The sequence below is a fragment of the Equus przewalskii genome, chromosome 17, assembly GCF_037783145.1.
Source record: "Equus przewalskii isolate Varuska chromosome 17, EquPr2, whole genome shotgun sequence".
NCBI classification, from domain to species: Eukaryota; Metazoa; Chordata; class Mammalia; order Perissodactyla; family Equidae; genus Equus; species Equus przewalskii.
Genome location: NC_091847.1, coordinates 10,843,004 through 10,860,293, shown reverse-complemented (window position 1 = coordinate 10,860,293; position 17,290 = coordinate 10,843,004). Strand labels below are relative to the sequence as shown.

General features: G+C 33.9%; 1 protein-coding gene across 5 annotated transcripts in view; it reads left to right on the top strand.

The window, feature by feature from the left end:
• Window positions 1-17,290, top strand: part of PTPN4 (protein tyrosine phosphatase non-receptor type 4) — a 220,212-nt gene that overhangs the window by 107,863 nt on the left and 95,059 nt on the right. For 2 of the 5 annotated variants that reach the window (XM_070581110.1, XM_070581111.1), the window contains exons 4-9: window positions 3,751-3,793; window positions 3,892-3,970; window positions 8,129-8,173; window positions 8,442-8,494; window positions 8,860-8,980; window positions 11,794-11,881. In XM_070581110.1, the coding sequence (XP_070437211.1) occupies window positions 3,751-3,793; window positions 3,892-3,970; window positions 8,129-8,173; window positions 8,442-8,494; window positions 8,860-8,980; window positions 11,794-11,881 (429 nt within the window). Of the gene's footprint in view, window positions 1-3,750; window positions 3,794-3,870; window positions 3,971-8,128; window positions 8,174-8,441; window positions 8,495-8,859; window positions 8,981-11,793; window positions 11,882-17,290 lie in introns of all 5 variants that reach the window. The other 3 variants (XM_070581109.1, XM_070581113.1, XM_070581112.1) reach the window with 2 other exon arrangements.

The window sequence follows — 17,290 nt, the reverse complement described above, 5'->3', positions numbered from 1 at the left end:
GCCTGATGTGTAGGAGTTGCTCAGCTAGTTTTTGGGTTTTTTTCAGAGGAAATTATTCCATATGTAGCTTTTAGATTTGGTGTGTCTGTGGAAGGAGTTGAGTTTAGGATCCTTCTACATCACCATCTTGAACCAGAACCTCCCGATTAGCTATTAATACTTACTAGATATTGTTTCTAATAAAATACCACATTTTAAATTCATATATATTGCATTACAAACAATTAAGACTCTTATCTCAGATATAGCACAATAATTCAATTGGTAAAACAATTTTTGGCACAGCAAATTATAGTGTGTGACTAAATATAGGTAGTGATGTAATGTCAACGTCCATTTATATAAGAACAAAATCAGAGGGCTTACAATACTTGTTCTCAAGATGCAGCAAAAAAGTTACTATAAGCAGTTCCAATCTTAGGTATGTACCCAAGAGAATGGAAAACATGTCCACACACAAAAATTAGTACTCAGATGTTCATAACGGCATTATTCATGATAGCTAAAAAGTAGAACTCAAATGTTCATGAACTGATGAATGGATAAACCAAAAGTGGTATATGTATACAATTAGCAATTCAGCAAAAAAGGAATGACATACCAGTTCACACCTAGTAGGATGTCTGTAATTAAAAAGGCAGACAACAAGGAGTATTTATGAAGATACAAAGAAATTGGAGCCCTCATACATAGATGATGGGAATGTAAAATATTGCAGCCACTATGGAAATAAATTTGATAGCTCCTTAAAAAATTAAATATAGAGTTAGCATATGACCAAAAAATACCATTTCTAGGCATATACCTGAAAGAATTGAAACGTGTTCACACAAAAACTTGTACACAAATGTTCATGGTAGTAGTATTCACAATACCCAAAAGATAGAAACAACCCAAATGTCTGCTATAAAATGGAATGAAGTAGTTACATGCTACAACATGGATGAACCTTGAAAACATTATGCTAAGTGAAAGAAGCTAGACAGAAAAGACCACCTATTGTATGATTTCATTCATATGAAATGTCCAAAATAGGCAAATCCACAGAGACAGTAAGTAGATTAGTAGTTGCTAGGGGCTGTGGGTAGGAGGGCATTGGGACTGACTGCTAATAGTTATGGGATTTCTTTTTGGAGTGATGCAAATATTCTGACATTATTTCCTGTCGCTGGTTGCACATCATAGTGAATATACTAAAGTACACTAAAGTGTACATTTTTAAATGGTGAATTTTATACTGTACAAAATATATCTCAATAAAAAATGCTATGTAAAAATATTGCTGGTCTGTGGTCACATGCATTTTTATATTTTGATAAATAATGGTAAGTTGTCCTCCACTGAGATGGTACAATTTGTATTCTCCCAAGCTTTGTATAAGTGCCTCCTTTCCTCACATTCTTGCCATTGCAATATGTCATTAAAAGTTTTCATCTTTGCCAGTGTTATTGCTGAAAAATGTTAGCCTAATGTAGATTACTTTTATGTCTCTAATTATGATCAAGATTGAATATCTTTTCATGTACTTAAATGTCATTTATATTTCCTTTCCTATGTACTTTCTATTCTTATCCATTGCCTGTTTTTCTATTAGTGATGGTCTTTTTCTTATTAATTTGTGGAGTTTTTTTATATGTTATCTTTTTTTCCCGCTTTGTTTTTCTTTTGACTTAACGATGTGTTTGTACTATGAACACTTTCACTGTCCAGTAGTGTTCGTTATAATATTGCTCCATCTTCATGGTTTAAACCAAGAACCTAAGTCCTATCTCAGTGACAGCATTGGTGAGGTCTATTAAATTTCTCAGTGCTTATCATTGTACTCCTTCTAAGCTATGTCAGCTTAACACATCTATTTGTGTATGTAAATGTGTTTGTATCTGATATCAGAATATTTTGAAGGGGAATTGAATGAGGAAGCCAAATTTTGGATAGATTAACTGATCCCAAATTTTGATTTTAGACAAGCATTAAAATGAATGTAATTTATAACTTTTTCCAGAAAATATGAAGAACAAAATCACTAGATTAATAGTTGGGTGGGTGGGAATATGAGTAAATGGGTGCATATATAGGGGAAACAAATGTGTTAAGTACGGGTGAAAAACAGCTGATTATTGGCACAGAAACAGATCTCCCCGCCCCTCCCCCCACCTGAGTCATTCAGCAGGTGTAGTTAGTCCCTGACCAAATATTTTTAATAGATATTGTATGCCAAGCCCTGTGCTAGGTGCTGACTTTTAAAAATGAATCAGATTTTATCCCTTACCTCATGGAGTTCGTGAGGGAATGAAGGAGATAGGCAGTAAAAAGGTAAAACAAACGTATTACAGTTAAGAAAATATTATGAAGGAATTTAATGTTCCTTGCCTATTTATAGAAAATAAGTAAATAAGAACTTTGTGACATACTTTTGATAGGATCAAGGAAGGCATTTCTGAGGAGGTAGCATTTAAGCTGAGACTTACAAGTACTGAAAGGAATCAGACATGGGAAAGCTGGAGAAGGACATTCTGTGCACAAGGAAGCTTGGAACTGAAGGTCCCAGGATGTCATCTTTGAGAAACAGAAAGGAGGCCATTATGGCTCGAGCTTAGTAAATGGAGGTAGAAGAGGTAAGAAGAGACCATGCAAGCCATAGTAAGGACTTTGGACCTTGCATTGAGAAATTATCAAGAGATACTAAGTAAAGGAGTGGCATTATGTTTTAAAAGACTATTCTAGCTTCTGGATGGAGGACGAAGAAGAAGATGGTAAAAAAAGAAGTAGGAACAGTGATTAAGAGGCTATGGCCAGAGCTGAACCAGAGATAAAGATGGTGGCAGAGTAGATGGAGAAGAATTGGTAAATTCTGGGTACAGTTGGAAGGTAGAATCAGCTGGATTTGTATTTTGGATAATGGAAAGGAAAGATTCATAGATTACTCCCAGCCATTTGTTATTAAAATCTGTTTCTCTGTGCTGCATGGAATCAAGTATGGATGGTAGGAGTAAGGTTTATAAATAATGATACATAAGCTTATATTTGTGTAGTGCTTTGAAAATACTGTCACATCTATTACCTCATTTTGGGTTCTTTAAGTTTTTTAACTGAAACATGTTGGCAGTTGAAATATTTTCTGAATTCAGCTATAGTTTCCCTGAAATAGAGCTTAACTGGCATTGAGAAGTGTTGAGACTACTTAAAATTCTCACACACAAATAGCAGTCCTTCCCAGAACTAAACATTATCTCTTACAAAATTAGTATGGTTTTTGGGGGGAGGAGGAGGGTAGTTTATTTTATTTTTCAAGGAGTAAGGTAGAAGTTACAAAATTTTTCTTAAGAGTAGATTTCATGGTGTGTAGCTAAATTTTGTCTGAATGAAAGCATAAGGCCAAGCATACTTTTATGAAAGATAAAAAGAATTTTAAAACTTGCCAGACTGTTGCATAATATGGTTAACAGAAATCACTTCACATTGCTGTGATTATTAAGCATTTTTTACTTTTGAATAGAGGTTATTGCATACTGCGTAATTTGATGGGAAATTGAAATCAAAATCTTAATCTACCACAATACATTCAGTACTTTCTATCATAATTTTGTTATATTTGATATGAACATCTGTAAGTTAATGATTTTTTTCCTACCTAGGCCTTTTCAAAAATGTAACTTTTAGCCTTAATCTTCAAATGGAACAGATTTTCAAGAATTGATGAATTAGTTCCTCAAGGAAAAAAGAAATCAGTCTTATTTATTTATTTTTCAGAGGTGGCTGGATCCAAACAAACCAATAAGGAAGCAGCTAAAGAGTGAGCATACATATTTACTTGATGTTTTGCAAGTATACTTTATAAAGATAAAGGATTAATATAATCTGATTAATTAGAACTGCTTTTATTAATTCTAGGAGGATCTCCTTACAGTTTGAATTTTAGAGTCAAATTTTTTGTAAGTGACCCCAACAAGTTACAAGAAGAATATACAAGGTGGGTTTTTTGGAACATATTTTTCTTGAACATATTGTCAAAACTGTTATGAAGTTTTGAAATTAATTGGGCAAAAATAGATTACCATGCTGTACTTCTGAGCTTCCCAGCCAGCATGCAAAATGGGTTATAGATATTTCAGGATAACAGTTTCCTCCCCTCTTGGTTGGCTGGGAGGACCTTAGGAGATTGGAACCCCAGGGCCACCCCATCCAGCCACAAGCAGCCTCCTGAGCCATATAAATATTAAAATTTCCTACTTGTGAAAAATGATTAAGAAGCACCGCTGTAGTTAATTGAGGTAGTCAGATGATGCTGTGGTTGTATGCAGGGGATGCTACATAGTGAGAAAGTGCCTGCCTTTTTTCTTTCATGTAAAAGCATATTCTCCGTATGTTTTTGTTCCATTGAGGAGAACATGCAATTTATAAAACATATAACTGTTATGTGTAGGAGTAATAGTCAACAGGTACCTTTTTGTAAAGGATGTTGGCAGAGAGGGCACTAGCATGTTCAGGCCTTTAAATACCCCTTTACTGGCCATGAATGTTAGGTGAACTGTTATAGTAGAAATAGTGGGGAATAATCACAGTGTGATAACTGGCATTATTTAAATAACCTGAATGATAACCTTGTATATTGCTTGAAAGACAGAATTAGGGTTAAAGATTTTTTTAAAAAGACAATAAAAATTAGCATTTTATACCTTCCATAAAAATCTCAGATATAAGAATATAGGTCAGTGACTATATTCAGAATTACTCTAAAAGATAGGTGCCAAATTAAAAATCTCATGTAAAGCTACTTGTGGATAGCCTGTTAGATGTTAATGTATTGATTATTATTTAGAATACTATGCTGAAGTGAAGAAACAGAAGAATAAAGATATATAGCTGTACCTGCCAATCGTCAAGTGTTTTGTAAAGTAGGGTTTTCAGTAGACCAAGTAAGAAAAATTAAATTGACATTCTTGAGAGTCCTCTTCTATTTGTTGGGGGGCAGAGTGTTACTTTTTTTTATAACAGGAGAACTCAAAGAACATAGACCCTGGATTAGGCAGTCCTGACATTTGAAACTGATAGTATCCAAGCTAGTTTATCCTGAAAAGCAAAGTTGTGTGACTTAATACCCTTTAGTTTAATATTGTAGCTCTTAGTCAGGTTTTGTTGTAGTTGTTAAATAATCAAAATAGAGTCTTTTAGTAAGTAATTCTTAGTATAGTAAAACTTTCCCTAATTTTGGGTGGACTTCAAAGAAACTACTCTGAATTAAGGAAATTTGTGAATTATAAAGCAAAATGCATTTTATTACTTCCTGGTATATATAACTTGAAATCAAGTAACAATGTGTTCCATAGTGTGTTTTATGTAATCAGAGTTTTAAATGTATAAGAAATATTTGTCAGTAAAAGACCAATCATTTTAAATTGGATTTCTAATGTTTAATGTTTATGAAAAGTTTATTAGCATAAGCGGTTAACATACTGTCAATTGTAGAGCCATATTCATAACTTAGTTCACTCAAAAAACTGTTTTTCAATTTCTTAATGGAGCTTGAATGTGTTGATTCTTTTATAGCCTGTGTTGAAAACATAATGAAGTAATAAATGTGTCTCACTGATAATTTAGTCAAAACATCTTCCTGAAGTAGAAGAAAGTAAAATCAAGTTTGGTAGTAATCAAGGAATTTGTGCTCAGTCCATCAGTCTAGGAGATTATCTTTGTTTTCACTAGATATATTATTTTAAAAATTCTTGGGGCTGGCCTGGTGGCGCAGCAGTTAAGTTCACACGGTCTGCTTCTGTGGCCCAGGGTTCGCCAGTTGAGATCCCGGATGCAGATATGGTACCGCTTGGCAAGCCATGCTGTGGTAGGCGTCCCATATATAAAGTGGAGGGAGATGGGCACAGATGTTAGCTCAGTAAAAAGAGGAGGATTGGCAGCACATGTTAGCTCAGTGCTAATCTTCCTAAAAAAAATAAAAATAAGTAAAAATTCTTTATAATGGAATGTCCTAGAATCTCAATGCTATTTGGTAAAATGGGGGAAGTGGCTGGTTTTTGTTTTATTACCGTAGTGTACATCAGTGATTCTCTACCCTGATTACAAATTAGAGTCTCTTGGGGCAGATTTCAAACATGCTGATGCCTTGCTCACACCCCTAGATAATCTGTTTTAATAGGTCTGTGCATAGGCAGTACAAGCTTCCCAGGTAATCCTGATATGCACCAGGGTTAAGAACTACTCCTTTAAAACTTCAGTGCTTGGGTAGCCTTACCGCGATAGTCATGATTCGTAATAAGACACCCTCAGCCACAATTGCTAAATTTTAAGGACTACTTTAAACTCCTCCCCAAAACAGGAAATCTGCTACACCTCCTTACCTTGAGGTGTTGGTGTAAAATTCCATTTTAGATTAATGGTAAAAAAAGAATGGACTCAGTTTTCATCAGCTCTGATTTAGTATTAGCAGGTGCTGGCATCATTAGAATTGGAGTTTTCTCAGGAGTCATGAGACTACAAATGATGTTTCTTTCATCTTTTTAATGCCTATGTGTACACAGTGAACAACAAGTGCTTAGTTCACGGTATTAGTTACCGTCTGGATTAGAAAAGTTATATTATTTTTACAGATCAAACATGTCATTTCCATATTTACCTCAGTCGTTATTATTTTATCCTAAAGGTCTTAATTATCTTTAAAAATTGGGCTTTTATCACTCTGTTTAGGGCCCCTGAGATACATATGCTAGGCAAGTGACATTACTTCCTTTTTGCAAACTTAGAAAATAAGGCTCAACCAAATTTTAAGTAATTTGCCAAAGATCCCAGGCTGGTTTAGCTTAGGACTTGAATTCTGTTTCCACTCTATCACTCCTTACTGCTTGGTATATCAATAAAATTTGGCAAGAATAGGTATTATTTGTGTAGGATTAACAGTATTATGTCAAGGGGATACATGACCTTTCAATCTAACTAAAAGATTGTTTTCCACCAGGAACCTTTAACTTTTAGTTATGAAACCAAGTAGATCAGATAGAAATATGTTGTCTTGGATTGAGTAAGTAGGTAATATTTGTAATATATATATTACTCACAGGGAGTTTATGTACTTTGTTAATATATGAAGCCAGGGTATTTGTATCAACTTTAAAAAAAATTTCTAATGAATATCTGATTCTCTGAAAACCTTAGTTACATTTTTTTGGTGATTTAAATATTGTCATGGTGCTCTTTAATGACTTTACTCAGCCAAACAACTAGAATTTTTAATGGTTTTTGACTCTTGGAATATGTATACTTTTTTTTGGTGGGTTTAAGTAAGTCTTAAAATTCCCTGTTTAAACATTTAGAGCCACAAAATTTGGTCGTCTGCCAATATCATACGGCACAGGTGACTTTGCTCAAGTGTTGATACATGTGTGAAGGAATGAATTTACACACTAGTGGGGAGATAAGGACAATGCCATCTTGTAAGCAACCTCAGCATTCTTGTTATAGGATACTTATATTTTTGTTTCTTTTAAAGGAAATTTGGTGCTTGGCAATTCTCATAGTAGAGCAATAGTAGGGAAAATAGGAAAAATAGTCGGTTTTGTTTCTGATCAAAGAGATCTTTCTTAACTTAAATGAAGATGGCAAGGTGCTTTTCTACAATTAGCAGCTTCCTGTTGTCTAATGATAAGAGGACCCACACACCTAGGCCTGTCCCTGCAGCTGGCTTCCTATCTCAGCAGAAAGAATGGTTTTCTTTAATTGACCTCTACTACGTTGCTACTGTCAGCTCTCCTATGTGTCTGACTCAAGTTTTCTGTGCTTCCCAGTTCCACTTTCTGCATATACCAAACCTCTGAGTGTTTCTACCTCATCTTCTCCCTTGGGCATGTAACTCTTAAAAATCTTGGGGAGTTTTATAATAGAAGCTAGTGGAAACAAGATATTTGAAGTACAAAATTTCATTTATCAAAGAATTTTAAAGATTGAGATTCATGAATTTGTGAAAGCTTATTTTAAAAATATCTTCACGTGCTGATATGTAGGTTATAGAAGCAAATACTTAAATATTTCAATTTTATTTGTTACTGTAAGTATACAGTTTTTAAACTAAATGTTATAATTCCAGTACATGCTAACTGTCTCATTTTTTCTTTTTTTTAAGGTACCAGTATTTTTTGCAAATTAAGCAAGACATTCTTACTGGAAGGTGGGCTATATTAACTTTTTGGTAATGGGCTTTAAAAATACATATAATTCTATGTTATTTAAGTAATTCATGGTCATTGCAAACAAATTATGTACTGAAAAGTGTTGCCTGTAGCCTGAATTTCTTTCATCAGATAAGTTCATTAGTTAATGGTTAAAATCTAAGTCACATGGAAACTTCAAGTGTGAATAGTATAAATGTAAATTATAGTGCTTTGAAATTATTGTGTTTAACTTTGGGTAACTTAGTTTCTATTTTGTGTTATTAGGTTGCCCTGTCCTTATAATACTGCTGCCCTTTTGGCTTCATTTGCTGTTCAGTGTAAGTATCAGCCCACTTTGGGGTCAAATAGCATATGACTGCATGGTTTGTGTTGACAGTACATTGCCTTTTATGTATGAATTCTTAAGACATATGTTACTATTTGGAAAAAGTGTCTGCAACGGAAATGTAATGAAACATCCAAGTTGTTAGCAATTACTTTGATTCCTGAAAAAAAATTTTTTTGAAGTTGTTTGAGACCTAGAAGAATGTTAAATGCATAGTTACAAATTGCTTAAATGGTAACAGTAGAAACATAAATATGTTACTTCCAGAAATAATGGAATTCCTGACATTGCTCATTTGGCTATAAAAATTGAAAAATGTGTTTATTAAAGTGTGAATATTTTCTTTCCATTTATTAGCTGAACTTGGAGACTATAATCAGTCAGAAAACTTGCCAGGCTACCTCTCAGATTATTCTTTCATTCCTAATCAACCTCAAGATTTCGAAAAAGAAGTTACAAAATTACATCAGCAACATACGTAAGGATGTGTTTATTTTCTGCTTATTTGGTAAACTTCTTAATGGCATCTTTTCTAGAGAAATGTTTAAAATTATTTGTAATGTGATTGTTGTGTTTACTTAATATACAACAGTTACTATTATGTAAAATAGTATAATTGATGTAAAGAAATGTAGGTGATCTGTACTGAAAAAAAGATTTGTTGCTTATTTCATAGAATATATGAGTCTTGTTTTCATTTCTATAAAGAACCATAAAGCTGTGTGTAAACAGAAATTTATTTGCTATTATATAAAGTTGCTAGTTCTTTAAGAAGGAATTTTAAAATATTAATAGTATACAGATATAATATACAGATCAATCTACTTAGCAATTCTCAGTTTTTAGCTAAGTGAAGGGAATCATTTCTGTTTGGTAATTAGCCGAGGCAAGGAACTTTATGTAATACTAAGTAAATAAAAATAGTTCTTTAAAAATGGCATTTTTTTCACTCATAACAGTATTCAACTTTGATATTTTGTGTGCCTGATTTTCTGTGACATAATTTTTTTTTGAGAAAAGATTTATTACTTTGAATAGGTTCAGAGTTCAGTTTTGTTTGAACATACAATTCAGAATACTCGTGTAGGAACTAAGGCAGTGTTGCATATTGGCTAAGAGTCTGAACTAGAGAGTCAGACTGCCTGGTTTGAAATTCTGGTAAGGTTACTTACTATCTTATAACCTTGGGCAAATTGCTCTGTCTCTGCTTCTCTGTTTCCTTGTATGTAAATTGAGGATAATGAAAGTGTCTACTTGTGGAGTTATTGTAGGGATTAAGTGAGTTTATCTATACAAAGTACTCAGAACGGTGCCTAACACATAGTAAGCACTGAAGAAGTATTAACTCTTATTATTAAAGAAGCTTACTTTCATTTGATAATGGCCCATAATTTAAAACAGGTTGGTAAATTACAGCCTGCTGCCTATTTTTTGTATAGCCCATGGGTTAAGAATGGTTTGTACATTTTAAATGGTTGGAAAAAAAATCAATAGAAGAATAACATTTTGTGATGTGAAATTTTGAGAAATTCCACTTTCAGTGTCTGTAAATGAAAACTTATTGGAACACAGATTCCCTCATTCGTCTACATGTTGTCTGGCGGCTTTCACAGGAGAGCAGAGTTGAGTGTAGCAACAGAGACCATATGACTTGAAAGCCTAAGGTGTTTACTGTCCCCCGCTTTCTGCTAGAAGTTTGCTGACCCCTGATCTAGAATAAGACTAATGAATGAGAACTTTAGTAGCCTGGCCTAAAGAGGTGAGGGAGCTATTTTGGTCTAAAAGTAAATGCCATTTATAGTAAAAATTCTATACATAGCGTATCTGAATGGAAGATTTGAAGATAAACCAGATTTTTAAAAAATTTACCATTAATGAAAAGTCTCTTCTATAAGGAATAGTTTGTAGAAAAAGTACAGATTGTATATTTATATTTGGTTTAAAGAAATGATTCCTCAGATCTTTAAACAAAGAAAAGCTAGAATCATCCATTTAACTGGGGAGGCAGGACAGGAGGTAGAGTATTTATTTAACATAGTTGAATTTTACAGAAAACTAAAGTATATCTGATTTTTTTGAGGAATCCCATTTTTATGATCATGCATTGGCAGGCTGTTGCCTCCCTTTTCTAGCATCAGTAGTGAATGAAAGTTTCATATCTTTGCTTTTGTAACTTGCTGCTTTTGCTCTACTGTAATCTGATAATGTAAGATAACGAAGGTGGTTAGAACTGTATATAACGTAGGAGTAAATCTGTTTTTAAAGGCTTTGCATTTAGAGCAGTAGTTCTCAAACTTGTGTTCGTAAGAATCACCTGGGATATTTCTTAAATTTAAATAATTTGGATTCCATCCATTCTATATTAGACTCTATCGAACAGTACTTCTGAAACTATCTGTGATAAAGGCTAATTTTTCCCAATGTGTCATGGAACAATACTTCTTAAAAACATAGTGGAAATGAATTACTAGAAAAGTAAAATGGAAAATTAAATGAAAACATAAAAAATTAAAAGTTCTTTTTTTTATTGTTAGCTTGAACAGACATAAAATTACTTTGCCAGAGTGCTATAAAAGACTCTCACTCTCTCCATTTCTGTCCTTGTTTTGAGTGAACACCTGTCTGTGCACCATACTCTGAGAAGCGTTGCTCTGGAGGGTGCCTCAGAATCTAGTTGTTTCAGAAGTACACTGTGTGAATTAAATGCATACATGGTGTATGGACCCAATTTTGAAAAACATTTCTTTTAAGTTGTGTCTAAGAGTGAGTGACTTTGTAACAGCCAAAGGCACAGCTAGGGACTTTAAAATCTTGGTCATTCTTATATTTCTGGAAAATAAGAAAATAATTCTACAAAATAGTAATTTCTGTTACTGAAAATGTACCCTTCAGATAAGTTAGATGTTACTATACAGAACTAAAAGTAGTAGTCATACATGGTGTTTTATAACAGATTTAATTAGGGGCCGGCCCAGTGGCCGAGTAGTCAAGTTCACGTGCTCCGCTTCAGCGGCCCAGGGTTTCACCGATTCAGATCCTGGGCACAGACATGGCACCGCTCATCAAGCCATGCTGAGGTGGCATCCCACATGCCACAACTAGAAGGACCCACAACTAAAAATACACAGCTATGTCCTGGGGGTCTTTGGGGAGAAAAAGGAAAATAAAATCTTTAAAAAAAAAAATGAAAGATTTAATTAGAATGCTGAAATTTTTCCAGATAAATAACCCTTTTCTAATTTGGCCATATTTGTGATTGATATAATTTTTAACCTAATGATGTCTTTACAGAGGCTTATCTCCTGCAGAAGCAGAATTTAATTACCTGAACACAGCACGTACCTTAGAACTCTATGGAGTTGAATTCCACTATGCAAGGGTAAGTGAAGAAAACTTTCTTTGATGGTGTTGAGTTAGGCTCCATTACTCAGTATCAAAATTTTTTTAATACCCTGATAGGATTGTGCAACAAATAGAATAATTAATGAGTGCTGCTGACAGAGTTGCACTGAAAATTCCCTCTGAAGATAAGTATTTTTATAATCACTTAAGATTCAATACCTGTTGAGAAGAATGGTTGAAGTGGAATTTTCATGTTATTTTTCTTCAAGGCATTGTTTTATGTTACAAAAATAATTTTTGCAGACCATCAGAGACAGTACCTTTATAATTTTTATTTTACAAAATAAAGATGAAGTCACAGGAAAAGTAATTTTTTATATATTTAACTTTTATGATAATTGTTATCATAAAAGATGCTTTCACCTCACTGAGGCCTGTTTTACTTCACTAATTTTATTTTCATCATTCAGTGACATCATCATAAAATTTTATTTGTAAAGCACAAGCTGAAGCATATTAACATATTTTGGTTATCTCTCCCCCTCCAACCTCTAATCCCTTTATTAAGATGGAATTTATGATCATTGGCTTCTCTTATGCAACACTAGCTTTTTTCGTCGTCAAAGTTTCCTGCTTCCAAAAGACTTTTATCTTCCTGCCATAAGCATATTTGTGAGTGGCTGTCGTTCATTGGTGTATCTCCTCACTTAGATTCCTTCTCATGATTTCTTTATCAAGAGGTTATATTCCTTTAGAAGTACCTAGATTACAGCTGTTCTCCATAACCAGTGAAGAGTAGAATTATAGGTAATCATCAGTTGAGTTGGTGATAGGTTTTATATTCTCTTGGAACAAACTGCTGAGACTGGTAAGGATAGCAGCCTGAAAGGGAGTTAAGTTTTCCTTAGATAGTTATCGTGAATTTATTTCAATATACAGGTATACACAGACAGACAGACAGAAAGTGGTTTGAAAACTGGAAGTTCTACTCCATGTAATGGTTTAAATCATTTAGGGCCTTACCTTGCCATGTTCTAGAGAGAGTTAGTTCTTACATTTCACAAAGCTTATGTCAGTCTCTCCTTTAAAAAACCAAATGACTTGCTTTCCTCACATGACTATATCTGGCAATTTTAAGTGTTTGTGACTTGGAAATCTGTTTATCTGATTCCATTTAAAATGTGTGGGTAAGTCTCTCTTGAACTTTTTGTTTTCTTTAAAATGTGTTCCTTTACCTTCCCTCTCTATTTGACAGCTATTACTTTTGATCAGGATCCTCAAAAATGTAACATAGTGGTCAGTATTTCTGCAACTAGATTTTTTTATTATAATAAAGTTTAAAACTAATGGAACTTTGAATATGTGAACTAAACTATGGTTAACAATAAAAAGACCACTAAATTCAGTCATTTTAGCCCTTAGCAACTTTGTAAAGGTAGTTTAGACTGCTATCTGCTATCATTGAATGCTATCAATGAAATACAAAGAAGGTTAGACTTTCCTTTTTTAATTTAAGTGACATGGCTGGATCTGACACATAATTAACCTTATTGTTGTTTGTTGATTTGATAAAGGTAGAATTTTTTGTTGTTGTTTGAATTATTAGATTTTAAAAACTCTTTTTCAGAAAGCCATAAATGTAGAGTATTAGATTAAAGGAATTTAAATTTTAAATGGTCAGAGTTAATGTAGAAGCATATTTTGTACAGACAAAAAAAGGCGAGAAAGGATGTTTTGTTGTCCGTGGATACAGAGAACTTAAGATATGTAAATGTTCAGTGAATGTGAAGGGAAGTTTTGCAGCATCAGGAACAAAAAGGACAAAAAGTAGAGGAGAAAGGATACGTAAAGAAAATACTTAAGTTTTAACTGAATATCACAAGCAAAATTGCATTTGAAATAATATTTTATTTTGAAAAGCAAGGTTAAATGTTTTCACTCTGCCCACAGAATGCAGGTTGAATATATCAAGAGAGTAGAACCAAATTATTTATAGCAATCAGCAAAATACAAATAAGTCATAGAGAATTCATTGTGGGGGATCTGTTCTGTGCCTTGCACAGTGTTGGCACTAAGGATTACTCAGTGAACAAAACACCAATTATCCCTGCCCTCGTGGAGCTCACAGGTTAGTGGGAGAGAAACAAATGGGACATGTATTAACAAACGTGAGGATATGAAGGGAAAGTAGAGAATGCTTTAGGAGCATATGGCAGAAACATCTACTCCATCTAAGAAGGGAAGGCTTCTTAGAAGAAGTACCGTAGTCGCCACTTATAGGCGGGCATGTGTTCCAAGACCCTCACAGTGGGTGCCTGAAACCACGGATAGTCCCAAACTCCTATACTGTTTTTTCCTGTAGATTCATACCTATGATAAAGTTTAATTTATAAATTAGGCACAATAAAGGATTAACAACAATAACTAATAATAGAACAATTATAACATTATACTGTAATAAAGTTACTGTAGATCTTAGCAACCTTGGCATAGGATTTTTTTTCTTTCCTGGTTAAGACAAGAACTTTCACCTTTTCACTTAGAGGAAACACTTTACGGCTTCTCTTTGGCATAACCGAATTGCCAGCATCTCTACTCTTGTGCTTTGGGGCCATTATCAAGTAAAATAAGGGTGACTTGAACACCAGCACTGTGATACCACGACAGTCGATCTGATAACCCAGATGGTTACTAAGTGACTAACAGGCAGGTAGCATATATAGTGTAGATTCGCTGGACAAAGGAATGATTCACATCCTAGACATATGGAAAAGGTTGGTGCGAGATTTCATCCTGCTACTCACAACAGCAGGCAATTTAAAACTTACTAAGTATTTGTTTCTGGCATATTCCATTTAATAATTTTGGACTGTGGTTGACTGCAGTAACTGAAACTGTGGAAAGTGAAACCACGGGTAAGGAGGGACCACTGTAATTTACTGAAGCCAGAAGTATGAATAAGAATTAGCCAAGAGAGTGGTCTTCACTGTAGAGCCATCAGCATGAATGAAGACTTGAAATCAAGAGAGAACATGGCATATTTGAGAAAACATTTAGTATGTCGAAAAGATTGTATGAATACGGGAAAAGTGAATTGTAGAAGTAAACAATGATAATTTCAGGATAAAAAGGAAAAAAAAAGATTTGAGGGAAAGGAGTGGGAGCACGGGAGTATTTTGTTTTTTAAAGTAAAATATAGTAAATGGATTTTTTTAATGTTCATTTTTATGAATGTTGACACATATAGATTCATGTAACCACCATGACAGTCAGAATATAAAACAATTTCATCACCTCCAAAAATCTTGCTCATGCTGCCCCTTTGTAATCCACCCTTCTACTTATCCCTAATCCCTGGCAGCCAATGGTCTCTTCTCCAACTCTACAGTTTTGCCTTTTCCGAGATGTCTTACAAATGGAATCCTACAGTATGTAACCTTTGGACACTGGCTTTTTTTACTGACTGTAATGCATTTGAGATTTATCTCCTTCATTGTATATTTCAATAGTTCATTCCTTTTTATTGCTGAATAGTATTCCATTATATAGCTGTACCATGGTTTATTTATCCATTCATCCATTGAAGGACATCTGGGTTGTTTCCAGTACTTTTTGTTTCCTTTTTTTCGTTAATAGACCTACTGCAAACATTCATTTACAGGTTTTTGTGTGAATGTAAGTTCTCATTTTTGTAGGGTAAAAACCCGAGTGGGAATGCTGGGTCATATAGTGTTAGCTTTATATGAAACTGCCAAACTGTTTCTTGAATGACTGAACCACTTTGTATTCCCACCAGCAATATTTGCAAATTCCGAATGTTTCACATCCTTTTTAGCATGTGGTAGTATCCATTTTGTTTTGTTTCTTTTAAAGCTTTTCTGATAGTTGTGTTTTATCTCATCATGGTTTTACTTTGCATGTCTCTAATGTTGTTGAGCATCACAGCTTCTTTGATGATGTCTATTCAAGTGTTTTGGCCGTTATTTAGTTTGGTTGTTTCTTTTTTTACTCTTGTGTTTTGAGAAGTCTTCATGTATTCTAGATGTGGGTTTTTTGGTGGATGTGTGATTTACAAATATTTTCTCCTGCTCTTTGATTTGCCCTTTTATTCTCTTAACCATGTCTTTCACAGAGCGAAAGAAAGTAGATTCTAATTTCCCTTATTCAGTTACTGATAGAACAGGTAATCTAAGAATCAGTAAGACATAGAAGATTTTAATGATACAGTCAGCAAACTTGACTTAATTGATACATATAGAATAATTTATTCAACAACTTAGCATTGTTTTCAAACACAGGGAATATAATTTCTCACCACAGTGCAGTTAAGCTAAAAACAATAACAAAAAGGTAACTTTAAAAATCCTCCAAATATTTGGAAATTAAGAAATACACTCCTCAATAAGCCATGGGTACAAATACTATCTTTATTTTTATGCAACAGTCTCTATGTTTTGCTCTCCGACACTCACCTGGAAAGAATAACAATTGGTTACCCCTAAGTTTGTGGTTGGGATCAGTTTATGAAATAATAGGTATCAAAGTAATCTCGAAAATATAAAATAATTTGAGGGGCTGGCCCTGTGGCTGAGTGATTAAGTTCGTGCACTCCACTTCGGTGGCCCAGGGTTTCGCCAGTTCAAATCCTAAGCGCGGACATGGCACCACTCATCAAGCCATGCTGAGGCGGCATCCTACCTGCCACAACTAGAAGGACCCACAACAAAAATACACAACTATGTTCCAGGGGGCTCTGGGGAGAAGAAGGAAAAAAAAATAAAATCTTTTTAAAAAAATAAAAAAATATAAAATAATTTGAACTTATTAAATTATTACCAAGGAACATTGTGGGAGCTAAATTTAAATTTTTGTAAAGACTTCCTGACTTCTTAAAATGGAAAAAGCATTGTCTCAGGAGTAATTGGTGGCCTAATTAAAGTGTTTTAACTTGTTAAATGAGTGGTTTGAGAGCTCACTAAACACTTATCATCTTTACTAGAAAATCAATCAATATTTGTTAAACTGAAAATAGAATAAAAGAACATATAGAGCTATAAGATATCTATGCTATGAATCCTCGAGTTCAGTATCTGTTTTATAAGGATGTTAGTATAATGTGAACTCTGTGTTTGCCTAAGAAACTGATTCCTAGTTATCTAAATGTAATCACAGAAGGCTTGCCTTCAGGTTTTTAGTTAGATATAGGATGCTCTAAATTAACCCTGAAACAGTTCTTCCCAAGTTTTAGGCTTAATTGTGAATGTCTTATTTCCATAGGTATTTGTAATAATGATGAAGATAATCCTACTGAAAAATAACTTTTGCCCTTCAAAGTTTCAAGAAAAGGAAAGCTTAATGATGCTATTTTGATTATTCATTCACTCAGTGAATATTTATTGAACACCTTCTATGTTCCAAGTCCTGTTTATAGACACCGTGGATACAG